This window comes from Amphiprion ocellaris, chromosome 23, assembly GCF_022539595.1.
Source record: "Amphiprion ocellaris isolate individual 3 ecotype Okinawa chromosome 23, ASM2253959v1, whole genome shotgun sequence".
Classification (NCBI taxonomy): domain Eukaryota; kingdom Metazoa; phylum Chordata; class Actinopteri; family Pomacentridae; genus Amphiprion; species Amphiprion ocellaris.
Genome location: NC_072788.1, coordinates 2,640,225 through 2,656,100, shown reverse-complemented (window position 1 = coordinate 2,656,100; position 15,876 = coordinate 2,640,225). Strand labels below are relative to the sequence as shown.

The window sequence follows — 15,876 nt, the reverse complement described above, 5'->3', positions numbered from 1 at the left end:
ATGTATTTTCTCACTTGGCTGAGTGGTGACAGAAAACTGAGGGGGAGCTTTGCAGGGCGCTTGTTTTCCTGCAAAAAAAAAAAAAAAAAAAAGTTTCAGGAAGCAGGTGGCTCTTTAGCTGTAAAATCATCCCAATTATCATAATAATGAAGTTCCATTATACAAATAATGGACATAAAACGAGCAGTAAAATGGAACAATGAAGTCAAAACTATATAAAACCATATTTCCATGTCTTGGGAAATTATTATTACACTTGATTGTAAAAACTACAAAAGAAAGACTCAAATTTTATGATGAAGTGCAGTAAAATTTATTGATCCCAGGTGCTAAAGATGATTGATATTAGAGCTTCATCAATAAATGTGCTAGATGGATGTGTCTAACAGTTTTAGCTTATTGCTAATTTTGAATCGTTGTACTTGTTGGCTGAAAAATGGCAAGAAATAGCAGATAATGAATGTTAACGTGCTTAGTGTAGAAAGAAAGGGCATTTTATGCACTTTCACATTTATTCCACAAGCCACTTTTTGCTGATGTCATTTATTTATAGTTAGTAATACTCTATTTATTCATTTCTCATCCTTCATTCTTGTATATATTATTGTTATTTTAATTATTATCTTTACTGTATATTGCTGCTGTAACATGGAAAATTTCCCCTGACATGGAGAGTAATAAAGGATTATCTTAAGAAAATCTGCTCTTTTAGTATAATCCTATGTTTAACATGTATCCTGGTCACAATTTATCATCAGAGTTGTTTTTTATGTATGTTGTGTTAAAATTACTTTCAGTTGACATCCACTTTATAATAATTCAAAGAATTATATCTAGGGTTAGGGTTAGTAGGGTTAGACTTAGGATTAATAGGTTCAGTAAGGTTACGGTTAGTACGTTAGGGTAATGTACTTTCTATACATTCTAAGTACTGAAAAATTAACAATTTTACTATGTATGTTTATGAGACTCAAAATTTACAAGGTTCATGTGCCAATATTTAAATTAAAGAGCAGCTCATCAGTTAGTGAGATGTAAATTGCAAGTAATGAATAAACTTCATCAGCTGAAAATGTTACAATATAAGGAAGTAAAAGGAAGTTGAGAGGTAAAATCACAAGCATGTTAATGAAAAGACAGGAAACAGGAAACAGAACTCAACAAAACCACCCTCATGAAGCTGTAATGAAGCTGTTTAATTTCTTTTGTAGTGAGCCTCATATCACGCCTTGTTCTGCAGTGCCTTTTAATAGTAGTTCCTCTTTTATTACACAAGAAGTGAGTCGTGTTTGAACAAAAACACGTGAAGCGACCGAGATGCTCCACAGTAGAGGATTTGTTTGTGTAAAAACCCCACAGCAGTTCACTGAAGTGTCCACCAGACAGCTGGAGCTAAATGTGGCCGTTCAGCTAACTTATCACTTCTGGTCTAGCAGGAATCGCATATTGTTCAAACCAAATGCTTGCTCTTACTTCACACAGAAAATAAAACCACATCAGAGCTTCGGTGTCGTCTGTGTGAAGCTCAAGCGCTCTGCAGAGACGAGGCTGCGAGCCACCCTGAGGTGACAGACTGCCGAGGAGCTGTTAAAACAGTTTGACGCCTCATTTCAATCAGCCTGCTCCTGGTTTGAGTCGCCGTCAAAGGCAGGAGGAGCAAACTTTGTGAGAAAGACGACATAAAATAACACAATCAGACTCTTAAAGCAGGCATACACTGATCAGCCACGACATTAAAACCACTGACAGGTAAAATTTAATGTCTTTCTTTTCACTGTCACTTTCTTTTTCATCTGGACCACATTAAACCAGGTCTAGATCAAAAACTAGTCAGCTCAGGTGGGTCAGATCTGGAGTAGATCATCATACAAAGGATAAAGACTCTTCAAAAACATAATTTTGAAATGAAAAATCATTTTCTGTGTCGAAATGTAAAAACATGGAGATTTTCTTTGAGAGTCATGCTTTTTTTTTGTGTCTGGACCATATTAGACCAGGTCCAGATAAAAAAAAAACGGTGAGGTTAGGTGAGTCAAATCTTGAAAAGATTGTTGTACAAAGGATAAAGACTCTATAAAGCATCATTTTCAGTTTGGAAAACCATTGTTTTTTAGGTTAGAATGTAAAACCATAAAGATTTTAGTGCGCTTTTTTTGCATCTGGACCACATTAGAGCAAATCTAGATAAAACAATCAGTGAGCTTAGGTGGGTCAAATCTGGAATGAAGACTCAAAATACTCTAGCCATCTCAGGGTGGCCGTATGAAACCTAATTTTCGATTTGGAAAACCATTATTTTTGGAGTTATAATGTAAAAACATGGAGATGTTAGTGCGTTCTTTGCATCTGGACCACTTTAGACCAGATCCAGATCAAAAACTTCTATGCTTAGATGGGTTAAATTTGGTGTAGATCACTTTTTTGTACCAACATAGTTGTTACTGGCACAAGCCCAATCCATCGAGGAACTATCCAGGAACCCACTAGACCTAAGGGATCCACTGCCAGTGTCCCAGTGCCAGACGTAACAGGACACCTATAGAGGTCCCATGTTTATGTTACAATGATCAGACCATAACAGATTTCCTGTTTACAGTTTTGGCTTTTCTCCATATTAGTAACAATGAACTCCACAATAGCGTTTGTAAATTATACATGTTTTGCCACAGTAATCGCACTCTAAGGTGTAAATATAATTACTAGCCAAGTTGCATTACATACTGTGTGTTTTTCATTAACCTTCTGAATCCCAAGAGTTTTATTTTTTTCACCGTTGCTTCATTTTTATCTGCAATATAAAGTCCTGCACCTCTATGGAAACAGCACAATGGCTAGAAGTAGTAGGGCTTAAGAATTTAATTTATCATGTTTTTACAGTTTCTGATAGTTTCAGTGATTAAAGATAACATGCTCAAATCAGCCCTCCTGCTGCCACAATCTCTGACTTCTCCGCTCACTGAGGATGGGTATTAAGATTTAAATGCTCCCACTACTATTACTGATAGTCTTAATGGTTCTTTTTGTTGTTTTTTTAAGAGAAAAAAGTTAAATAAGTTGAAATTATTTCTTTTACCAGTGCCAACACCAACATTCAGTTAGACAGAGTTTGCAGAGCCTGCAGTCCTTGCTCTTAAACTAAAACAGTTAATTTCTGACCAGCAGATCAAATGATGCCATGACTATTTCAAATTGAATTTTCAGAGAGAACGCTCTTGTGGATTTGGAGGAGCTAATATGCATCGTAGACGAATCAGGAACAGCGTTGGTGTGATAAAATGCGCAAGATAAACTCTGTGTAGCAATAATAAATAGTAAATCTGTTTAAATTTCTCCAGAAATAATAGCAGAACCAACAAAAAAGCACTCAGAGCGCATTACTCCTCCAAGGCTGCTCAGTCGTATCATTTCCGATGGCTGACTTTTTACTGTAGCTGACCCTCATGAGGAAAGGAGTTAACCGGTTACTATTTGTGCTCTTAACTCCAGGTTAAAATATGGTGGATAAAATGCAAAGCGTTAAGAAATAATCACAAGAACTGCAAGAAATGCAAATGAAACTTGTCAAAATTTGTTTAAATTGAAAGATTAATTTTTGAGTCAACTAATGGTGAAATTCCACAAAAAATAATAGATTATTGAGGAATATGTCACCAAATACTCCCACATAAATAGGATGAAAACAGCAGCTCTAACTGTGCACTTCACTGCCCCTGTGGGGGAAAACTGTCAGCAGGGAAGCCCAGCTGGTGCATCCAGCCTCCCCCCTTCTTCTTCTTCTTCTTCTCCAACAGCTGGGCCTGTCCTCTTCCTGTTTACACTACATCAGCTTCATCCCATGAGCAGCCTGAGCTGTCAGCACACATGTAGTAAATGAAATCCGGCTATTAAAGCTCACATTCTCAACACGACTCTAAAGGAAACTCTAAATATCAAATTTACTATATTATGTCTGCTTGAATGAAATCTCGATAAAAATCCGGCATGCCTTTTCTTTAGAAGCATCTAGACTGAGTGTCTGACAGGATGCTGGTCTCAGATGTGGGATTATGATGTTGGTTTTCCCGACTGCTCGTGACGGCGTCTGAACGTCTGGTTGGTGGCGATAGCGGCGCTCTGACAGCCGCTGGAGGAGACACCTGCCTGCCCACCACTCCCACCAGAGAATGACTGGCAAAGAGGTGGACAGAAAACATGGAGCTCAGAATGACGTAGTCCAACACAGCGACGGGGTTTTTGTGTCCCCTGACAAAGCCTTTCTCTGCTGGACATAACTGAAAACTGTGGATTGAATACTGAAACAATAGATTTTGTAGCCCTGGCTTTAACCCTCCTATTGTCCTCAGTTACGGGCTCCGAAAAATATTGTTTCCTTGTCTGAAAAAAATCTAAAAATTCAGCAAAAAAAAATTCCCCAAATTAGTAAAAATCTTCCAAAAAAATCCTAAAAATATCTAAAGTGATTACAAACTTCTATTTTCTTTAAGAACATTCACAAAAAAAATCAACCAAAATTCAGCTAAATTCGCAGGATTTTGGTAATTTTTTTGTGAATGTTCTTCAGAAACATTTTTAACATTTCTTTTTTCCACCAAAAAATGTTCAAAGATTTCCCAGAAATGTTGAAAATGTGGACATCAGAATTTTCACTGTGAAAATATATTTTTATCCACATTTTCAAACTTTAAAACGGGTCAATTTTGACCCGCAGGATGACACGAGGGTTAAAACACCAAGATACTTTTAGCAGGTTACAAGTTCAGTCTCAACCTCGTAATGATAAAATGCTGGCATCCTGCTCAATGAGCTGACGTTCCACAAGGTTAAAAGCATTCTGTAACTTGCCAGGAGCCTCAACAAGGGTGGAGCTACAGTAGTATATGACTGTATCATTGGCATAAAAATGAAGTTTGGCATTTTCCCGAAGTGTCTACATAAATAATAAACAGAAGTGGGCTCAGAACTGAGCACAGGGGTACGCCAGTAGAAACATTTAGCAGTGTGGATGAGCAGCCTTCAAAATAAACACATTGCTTTCTGTCAGATAGATAATTATCAAACAATTGTCAAGTATTCAAAATAGAGTGGTCCACTGTGTCAAAGGCCTTAGAAAGGTCAACAAAGAGGGCTGTACAGATTTTTTTTTGCGATCCAGCGAGTCTATTATATTGTTGGTGAATTTGAGGGAGGCTGTGATTGTGCTTTTAAATGGTTTTATTCCACCAAAACCACACACAAACGATTCTTCACCTTATTTTTTTTTTTAAATAATCTGTTCAGCCCCTCGTTTCTGTCAGTCTGCTTTTTGATTCTCATCACCTTTTTCCATTTGCCTCTTGACTTCCTGCTCAGTCCAGCACAAACTCTCTAGATGTTAGTCACACCTGCTCTTTGCTTTTGCCCTCGGCGGCATCACTCCATCTCTCACTGTGTGTGCTGTGAGTTATTTTCATGTTCTTACACATCACATCTGTATTTTTTAATTCTTTTTGCCTGCTCCGATGTCTACATACAATGCTCTAACTTACCCAGTTGCTTGTCCTGATAATCTAGTCTTGCAAGAACTCAGAAAGTTGGCATTTAGAGTGTGCTTGTTTGATGTTGAGTCACAGCTTTTCCAGCATTTTACAGCTTTTATTGCATTACTTTTCCTGCCCCAGTAACCACTTGTTACCATGGCGGTGACGTCGGCTACCTGGTGGCTGTCGTCTGTCGTCTTCACTGTGTGGGCTGGACTTTCTGTGTGGTTTCTAAGTCCAGGCTCTGGCTGTAATATCCTCTGTGGCTTAAAGTGAGCCAGAGAGATTTTGGGCTACAACTGAGTGCATGTGTGCGACTGTGTGTTGCTGTAAAGCAGGATTTGGCCTGGAGAAGCCCAGACTGAGGTGCAGAATATCATCTGAATGCTAAGCAGCAGACAGACACACTGGGGATAGACTGAAGGTTTGGGTGGATGAAGATCTAGATGGTAATTGTATGGGCAGACAGGTGACTACAGGCCATCTTTCATTATCTATTCCATGATTACCCTCGGGTTTGGTGCACAATTAAAAGGTGGATGAATAAAGATATCATATATAACGTGAACATGACATAGTATGTTCCTTAAAGTTCTCTTCTAGGGCTTCAACTAATCATTATGTTCATTGTTGATTGTTTTGTTCTGTATTTTCTCAATTCATTGAATAGTTGTAAGAAAAGTGGTCAAAAATGTCCTCAAATGTCTTTTTTTGTCCACAACCCAAAGTTTACAGTCATAGTGGAGTAAAGAAACTATTAAATATTGAAACTTAACAAACTCAAAATGGATAATTCTGACTCAGATTTTTTTTTATATCCACAAAGCTGACATACACGTCATGCAACTCCTAACTCAACCATTTACAAGGAACCACTATGTGTGAAAGATTTAGCACAGGTCTTAGCATACGTCTACTGAGAAAAAACAACCACAACAATATTCTGATTTTAGAAGTGTTATCTGTCATTTCTGTCTGTTACAGGTGGCATTAAGGACATGTCAGAGCTGTTTGGACGTCCTTTGTTGCACATTAAAAGTTTATGGTCAACATGATTCTAAGTTTAAGTGGAGACGGACAAAAATACGCCCATCGTCCCATAACTCCGCCGAGTTCCTTGGTGGAGTAACAAGGATGTTGTTCTTTTAGTCCAGTTTGAGGTTAAAAGTTCAGATTTTCTCAAAAAGCAGAAGGAGTTCTAGTAGTAAAGTTGCATTTGTAAGCTGTTCAAAGTAACGCTACCATGTCTCTATGGTTCTTTTTGAAAGTTGCCATCGCCTTAAGGCTTCACGGCAGATTTTCATACACAGTAAAAATCCATCTGGGGTTCTGAGTCAGATACACAGTGTGTCCTCGACGACCTGAAACATCAATGTTGGCTTGAGCTTCTTTATTACCAGGAGTCAGACACTGAAAAGTATAAAAGAAGATCTTGCAGACTTAAATTTATTTGCTGAGGTTCAGTCTGGCAGAACGACCAGTGTTTCCAGCTAATTGCAGGACACACAGTCCTATGTCACTCAGACAGCCGCTCTCCATGTTGCAATCATGCAGCTGAGGCGTCTACTAAGAGGCTCTTTCCTTTTGACCTCGGCTTGACTCCGTCTCTCCCACTCTGTCAGACCACACACACATGAAGGCACAGGAGCGCACAGAGAATCCTAGATCGCTAAAGCTAATTGCGTTTTGACAGGGCCCTCTTATTACAGTGCGTCCAATTACACCTACACCTGAGAGTCTCCAGTGCATCTGCAGCTCCGTTAGTGAATACCGCCGTGATTATCATGACTGCTAAGCATCAGAATAGACCTGAGAGACGGACCCGCTGCACCTCTGTGGGGCAATGAAGACTGGCATAGTCGGTGAAAAGCTTGTTTGCATCGGCCGTTATTATCTTATTCATGAGGCTGTGAGCTCAGGTTTGTCTAAGAATGTGTTTATGACTGTTTGCCCGTCTTAGAGGAAAGTTGATATGAAGTTCAATTTTAAAATTCTCTCTGTATGAATTCTCAGCCCTGAAGATTATCTTTCCGAGTCTTTTATTTTCCGAGAAGGAAGTGACTTCTATTGTTCGCTGCACACTTTTCAAGGCTGGAAATGTTCCTGTTGGCTCAGTGTACAGGAGATATGTTTGTTCTGTTACTGGCTTCTGTGAACCTCTTCTCATTTTTTTTTCACACCGGCTTCATAATCTTTAGTTGTAGAGCAGCTAAAAAAATACTGCATAGAAAATGCTTATTAAATTGAAGGCATTGTTGATGGGTAGATAAACTGTAATAAGATACACCTTTAAATAAATCAAGCTGCTAAAATGCCCCTTTAAATTTCAGTACCGAGTTTAAAGAATGGATTTTATTTTTTGTGTTTCTGACATTAATCCAAATAGATTTTTACAGATTCAAGACTTTTGTTTATCACATCTGCATAATGTATACCGTAGAATAGCAAATATTGATCGCAGAATTCAACTATTGCTTAAAATTTTGGAAACCTGAGGATATTCAGTTTTTTTTTGTTTGTTTTTTTAAATAAAAGCAACCAGGAACCAGAGACTGTTTGACATTTCACCTTAAACAAAGGACCGCAAATTTTTATCAAAATCAGTCATCAGGTATCCATTAATGGATGATTTCAGCTATTAATGTACCAAATGCGGATGCTAATGCAGCTTAAGCTTTGGTCTTGAAGTGGCTGGAATACTTCACAGTGGAGAGATATCATTGCCTCAGTATGTTGAAGATCCATGTCAGCTGCAGTGCGTGAATATTATGAAACATGGTGTCGGTTGATGGTAAAAGCCAAGGGTAATATATGATATAAAATATGTGGCTGTGGACGCCTCCCTGAGTTGACAGTTGAGACAAAAAGCTTCCTGTTGAAGAAATATGAGACAAATCATTGAGAGCAGAACCAGCAGTGTTTTCTGTCCCTCTGTTTTTCTTTCTATTTTTATAGCACATTCACTCTCTTGGTCTCTTGCCACCAAACTCCATTACTCACCTATTACTTTAATAACAGTAGGTGGAAATAGCAAAGAATGACAGATCTTTTTGTGGTCAAAGGTCATTAGCTTCAAAAAAATGGCTCTCTACCACATTTTAAACCAGAAAAAGAGTAATGTTCTGTAAAGCCAGATCATTTATTTGCTCGGAGGAGAGTATATGGTGTGTGTGTGTTTAGGTTTTTTCTTTTTTAAGCGGCTGAACCTGCAGGCTCTGGATGAGGAACCAGATGTGCTGTTTTACAGTACTGTGGAGGCAGCTCATTTGATCAGTCGGCCGCATTGAAAATAGCTCCTGCCCTCATTTTTCCACGGCCTGGTGGAGCTCATCTGGGTTTCCTAAATGGGCCAGCTCCAGAGCGACATCAAGGACTTGGATTCATGATTGAGAAACATCAAGGAGTTGAGGGGAGCATCAAGCAACGTCTGTGTTTTTGCGCTATGGTTACATGAAGTGTTCTTAGGATAGATGCCTTGGGTTAGCTCAGGAGCTTTGGTTTTTGCTTGATGTCGGAGGACTGAGACCTAATATTGGCAATAAACAGTGTACCTGCATGTAAATGTTTCCTTTAGGAATAATCCAGTAAGACCCATAATTAGTCATACTAATGCCGAATTTTGATGACAAATACATTTTTAATTAACAATTGTTCAGGCGTGTTCAGTTAGAGGAGGGGGCTTGAAATCCTGAACTCAAGATGAAGAAAAAAATTAAGTTAACAAGCAAATTTCATTAAGATACATCAACTTCCATTTAGTTCTAAATCCACTAATCCAGAAATTTGCATTTTAACTACATTTAATGCTAAGTTGATGCATTTACTAGCATTATTATGTCAACCCAACCCATCAAAATACTGTTTGCAACTTAAAAGGTTTATTGAAATCTGATTTTTGGGTAAAACTTGCAACCTTATATTTAATTAAGTTGTGATAATAGATCCATTAAATTACTTTTTTTGTTGTATTGAATTGCTCTAGAACACGGTAGCATTACGAGAACCATTTGATTTTGCACAGAAGTGTGAATTTTCTCCAATATTTACAACAATATTATATATTGTTTCAATAATATATTTTTTGCCATTGCATTTTTATTAATGATGTGAAGAAAACATCTTTTTATTTCTTGTCACTTGTTTGTGCCATTTCCAGCCAAAAGAAACCTAATGGTCAAATAAAAATTCTGTATACACTTCTTAATGCAATAAACATCAACTGTAATAAGATAACACTGAGAACGGAAACAGTGAAGTAAAAGAAGAGAGTATGGCCAAGAAAAGTCCAGCTTCCTGTGGCTGCAGTGAGGCTGGAGAAGCTGATAGAGCATCACTCGTGCTCTAAATCCCGTTATGTCAAAGATTAGCAGCGTGCCATGCAGTGGAGAGAAGTCAACATTCAGCCGGCTACCATGATTACCACCACAGTAAAAGCACATCCCATTGGTCTGGTTGAGATTAGGGACTTGGTAACGCGAGGTGAGATTGGAGACGATCACATCTGGTTGGAACCTCGACAGGATTACAAGGATGCAGGAGGCCGTTCCATTGGCCGAGGTTACACTCGCTGCTTATTGGAGAACCACATGTTGCATTTAGAAAGCAGCGTTTGCATTGGTGTGTAGTTGGAGTCCAGATTATGATTAGTATGGAGTATGGGGTGGCATTGATGTGATTCTATTTACAGCCTACCGATGATGGAGTTGATGTCTATAATTATGATTCTATACAGTTGGAAATACTGCATATGCAACAAGAGCAACACATATTACAGATACAACTTCAATCACAGAAAAAATACGACAGTAAAATCACCCAGAGAAGAGACGTTTAGCTTGCGACGTAAAATTTAAAAACATTGGCTTTTTAGAATCAAGGATTTTAGTACTTTTTAAGTTGATACAAAATAGGTCTAAGACAATTTGACCAAATACAGTTCCTTGAGTTATTCCAGCTACAGGATGTAGAGTTACGCATAAAATGACGCATACTCATGTCAGATTGAGATTTATACTGAATTTCTATCTGACCAATAGGTGTTTTTTTTTGACTGGAAATGGCATAAACAAGTGACAAGAATTAGTAAGATGTTGTGAAAAAGATGTTTTATGTTTGCTTTTTCACATCTGGAATAAAAAAGGGATGGCAAAAAATGTTCATATTGTAGAAAATATTGGAGAAAACGAATGCTTCTGTGAAATTTCAATTGATTTCATAATGCTGCCATGTTCTAAAATGATAAATACACGATGGATACTATCCATTTTAAGTATTACCAGGGATTTATTATCACAATTTCATTAAATATATGGTTGCAAGGTTTTTTTTAAATTATTTAAATAAACCTTTTCAGTTGAAAACATTATTTTGATGGGTTGGGTTGACACAAGAACGTTGATAATTGCATCAAGTTAATATGTAATTAAAACGAAAATTTCTACATTGGTTGATTGATCATCTCTAAACTTTTATAAAATAACAAAAATGATTTTTTTTCAGATTTACACAATGCTTTAGAGATATCATTAAAAGCAAAAAACAAAATGTTAACAAAAACCACTGAATCATGAGTGAAAGATCCCATTTCTGCCCTCCTTTGAGCAAATTAATGTAGATCTCACACATGTCCACAATGTGTATTTCACAGTTTCTCTTCTTCTTTCTCTCTTCTCTTCAGTTTCAGAGAAAGAAAACAGCCGAGGAAAGAAACAAGAGTACAGATACAAATACCTGATAATTATATTAAAAAAATGTATTCTGATGAGTGACTCCTTATACAATAATCATGTTTGTTTTGTTGTAAAGTCCACTAATGAAACTATGACCTTTTTTGCTACAAATTTGATCTTGCTTCCAAACTAGTGTAGCTGAGTTGCTAATGACTTCTTGGAGTGCAGAATTTTTAGTGGTTTACAGAATCTAGTAACTGCAAACAGTTTATTTTTTGGCTATTTATCAAATGAAACATGTTGAATAAAGTGACTTTAATGAAATATTACAGTTTTAAGCTGAGAGTTTAGTTAATCTTTTAGGCGAAACCAACAAGTAAGACATGATAATTTCATGGACCATTGGAAAGTTCTCGAAATTTGTGTAATTTTTGTGAAATATTTCAAAACTCATAATGCTGTTGAAACCTGCTGGCAGGTTTTGGGCTTCAGGGGGTTAATAACAAACTGCTTCTTAGCTTTACGGTTTACATTCCTTACTGTGTGTAACCTGGTAAGTGAGCTGCCACTGCTATTCTTTTTCCTCTTCCGTGTAGTGAAAGTGAGTTGACACAAACAAGAATACAATCCTGAACAGAGCTTACATTGCTACCTTACCGTACAGGTTCAAACAGCTGCTCTGGAGTCGTACTGGAGACGTGCCAGAGGTTTTCCTCGAATTCATCTCCTTGCTGCGGCGCGCTGTAATGACTTACGACTGTTAGTTTTACTGCTCGTCTGTTCCCAGCAGGAGGTTGGCGGTGTTTAATTTGTGGAAACTGTAGAGAGGTTTGAAGAATTTCAGGAGGGCTTCGCCGACAGATGTGACAGATGTGCTGTTCTTTTCTTTTTTCCCTACAGATCACCAGAAGTTGGAGAGAGAGGCCAGGATCTGCCGCCTGCTAAAGCATCCCAACATTGGTAACTAGTCCTCCCATTCTAATATCTCTTTTTGTCCTCCCTGTTTAGAGTTATGTCCAGTATATGTGTTTGAGAACATGGAAAGGTTGGCCTAAAGAGGGATTTGTAGATGTGTGGAACATTTTTCTTAAATATTTATACTGCACAGTGGATTGAATTTGTCTTTTAAAGTGTTTTTGACAGAATATCTGCAAAGGACATTGAGTATATTCATCACTCTGTACCCATTTCTTGTTGCACATACTGCCCATTTGATCAACAACCATGTTTAGAACTGCACATTTTTGGCCACACTCACTTGTTTTGTCACTTTCACAGTTATCACAGTGTCACATCAAGCCAAAAAAAGATGACAAATTAGCCTTTTTGAGAGCTCAGAACATGTACACAACACCTTCTATCTTTAGTCCCTGTATATTCAAATGAGGAAAATGTGTGGGAAGAAGGAAATTTGCAAGATAACAGATCATCAAACTATATTCATACAATTTAGATGCACAATTTTGATGAGGGAAAAGCTGCAAAAACAAACTCTAAAGCAAAAAATCTTGCCTGAATGAACTATATCTTGATCTTAACCAGCAGTTACATGCCTTACTCTACATTTACTGGCATCCTCTGCTTGGTCCAGCTATTAATCTCCAAATGGGAAATGAATCTCCACAATGAGCCCTTAATCAGATTTATGTTCGATCTATGAACAGAGATTCCTAACTGTAAATGCAAACAAATGAATTGTGCCCTAAGCTGTATCATTGCAGAGCAAACACACCAACATCCCTCTCAGGAGCCACAGGGGCCAAACGACTGTAATTACCACCTCAATAATGACTTTGCCACGCGCTGAAAACTGGCAGTTATTCGTTGTTTGGTCCCTCGCTCCTTTGGGTTCGTTCTGTTAGGGATTGTGAGAGGCAGGGTGGGAGATGGGGGGGCGGAGGGCAGCGACAAATGAATGGATAAAAGCCGGTTATTTGGTTTGTGGGGCTAATGTCAGGGTGTCTGAAACTGACTATCCAACACATGAAGTAGGAAGGTTTGGTTAAGAGACCGTTATTTGACAGAGGTTTGGGTTTCCGTGTCTGATACCAGAACTCAACTTTTAGGTAAAACATGGTAATTTCATAGCAGCTTTGATTGGTGGTTAACAGCCAACATAAGAACTCTTTAAATAGACATTAATTCTGTTTCACATGGGGTCTTGGTATGGTGGTAAATGAAGACAGAAAAATGTAGACTCCAAATGATTCAAAGATTATGTAAAAATTAATAACCTCACAATAAACCTGGTAGTCAGAGATTTAAGCGATGTTAGATGTTCCTATCCATCCACCAGGTGGCGCTGTCACTGTGAATGTAGTTTGGCCTATGGATGTGATCAGGGCTGGACTCTGATCACACATGTAAAATCTGAGATAGATTGGAACATGTACAGGCTAGTTAAGACAGCACTTCTTGTTTCATGGTGAAACATCTGAAATGGCCACTTTCCACTTCTTCAAACTTTTGCGGAGCATTTTGATAACTTTTGATCACCCATGCCTGGTGAAAACCGTAGCCAAAGTTGAGCTCTGTCGGGGTTTCCCTGTTGAGTTCATAGCTTTTGAAAATGTCCAAAAATGACCCAAAAATCATCCAAAATATGACATGTAGTTCAAAGTGGCCGACTTCCTGTTGGGTTTTGGATATTTGTGCAAGAGACTTTTTTTGTGCATTCTGACGATTTACATATGTGTACTGAATTTCGTAGCTGTAGGTGAAATGTGCTTCGGGGGCTGAATTTTCATAATAGGGCCTCAAAAATGCTTTTTTTTGGCGGACGAAGAAAGTATAATAATAATTCCTTACATTCCAATAGGGATATACAGGGTGTCCCAAAAAAAAAAAACTGACATCATTTTAAAAGCATTTATCTTGAAAACTACCAAGTCTAGCTCAATGAAATTGAACAGTTTAGGTGTTGAACCTCATAAGTTTATTATGGGACCGTCACTCGAGGAATCTGGGTTTCCAAACTCCTTACGGACTTCTTGGAGCTTCGCAAGAGTTTTTCACGAACTCACTCGACCTTCTCTTCTGATGTTGATGATGGTCTACCAGATCCTTTAGCCCTGCATAAGCAGCCTGCCTCTTTAAATTTTTTGTACCAAGTCCAAATTTGTTTGCCAGTTGGTGAACAAATACATTGCACAGTCTTGGGTGACTGTGTGCGAGCATATTCCAAGACTCAAAATGACTTCTCTTTGGGAGTGAACGGCATGGCTCAACCTGAAAACAGAACAAAAATAAAACATTAAATATAAAATCTTGATCTGTTTCTATACATTCTGTGAAAATTTGAGGTTATTTAACAAGAATTGCCAAAATTATTGGCCTGTGAAATTATGTCAGATTTTTTGGGACACCTTTTTTATGAAGAAAAATGCTGTTATTGTCTGTGTGTAAAAGCAGGTAGTGACGTTACTGATTGCAGCATTGAGTCCATCTCTGGTTGTTCTCATTATTCACACACTCTCCCTGCTTTTGAGAGTGATCTGTCTGTCAGATAGAAGCAGGTAGCCTCGGCCTCATTGCTATTCCGTTCACGCAGCATCCAGCTGTGGGAAAGCCCTCATTCCTTTAAGGTCGTCTAGGCGATAGATCTCTCAGACGTCAATCAGGAGATGAGCTAAAGGAAACGCCAGAGAATCCCCACAGGGAAACCTTTCCCTTTTTTTTTCTTTTTTAATCTTTTCATCCACAGACTCCCACTCTGATCTGTCTGCCGAACCTTTCTCGAGCACTTAAATTGGAGTGAGCATTTTCCACAGGCGCATTGTTTCTCCGTTGCACACATTCGCAGGACAATCGAGTCTCCTACCTGCATTTTATTCAGGGGAAATACTGAAAGTGGAACATGTTAGATTCAGTGCTGGTCTGAGAAGAAGCCAAGTCAGTCTTTATGTGTGACTGAAACATGGAATCAGAATCAAATATAAAATGACTTTCACTAAACCTGCTGGGTCAATATATAATTGAGGGACTTTTGAAGTCCATGGGATATATCTTGAATACATTTTCATTTAAAGTTAAAAAAAAAACAAAAACTAATGTCTTTTTTGTTCATTATGGTCATGTATTTACAAATTACATCATTATTTGTTTGGGAAACAATCACTTATTAATAAAAAATGACTGGATGTCACTAAAATGTCAACTAAATAACCGTCCCAATTTAATAACAGCCACCTTCTAATTAGCTAAACAATAATAAAATGAGCTGATTCAAAAGTTGTTTTGATTGTGTTCTTTATATTAAGTTGAGATAATCATGACAGATATTTCTTTTTTGGCAATATATCAAATTTTATATGGAAAATAACAAATTGTATCAAGGAAATGTGTTGATTCCCAGATCACGTGACCTGCTCATTTAGTTCCTTTTTGGGTCATTTTCAGTCCATTTTGTGGGCATTTTAGGTGTTTTTCTCGTCATTTTGTGCATTTTTGTGGCCGTTTTCAGTCTGTGGTAATTTTAGGTGCTTTGTGGTCATTTTGCAACTTTTTGTAGTTACTTTGTATCTTTACATGATAATTATGTGTCTCGAGTCATTTTGCGTTTTTCTCTGGTTATTTTGTTTCTTTTTTGGTCATTTTCAGACTGTTTTGTGGGCATTTGAGGTCTTTTTGTGGTCATTTTGTAATTTTTGTGGTCATTTTGCCCCCCTTTGTGGCCGTTTTCAGTCTGTTTG

General features: G+C 37.9%; 1 protein-coding gene across 22 annotated transcripts in view; it reads left to right on the top strand.

Moving 5' to 3' along the window:
- The window catches only part of camk2d1 (calcium/calmodulin-dependent protein kinase (CaM kinase) II delta 1), a 127,332-nt gene that overhangs the window by 51,499 nt on the left and 59,957 nt on the right, over nt 1-15,876 (top strand). For all 22 annotated transcript variants that reach the window (XM_055008016.1, XM_055008011.1, XM_055008008.1 and 19 more), the window contains one exon: nt 12,086-12,145. In XM_055008016.1, the coding sequence (XP_054863991.1) occupies nt 12,086-12,145 (60 nt within the window). The remainder of the gene's footprint in view (nt 1-12,085; nt 12,146-15,876) is intronic.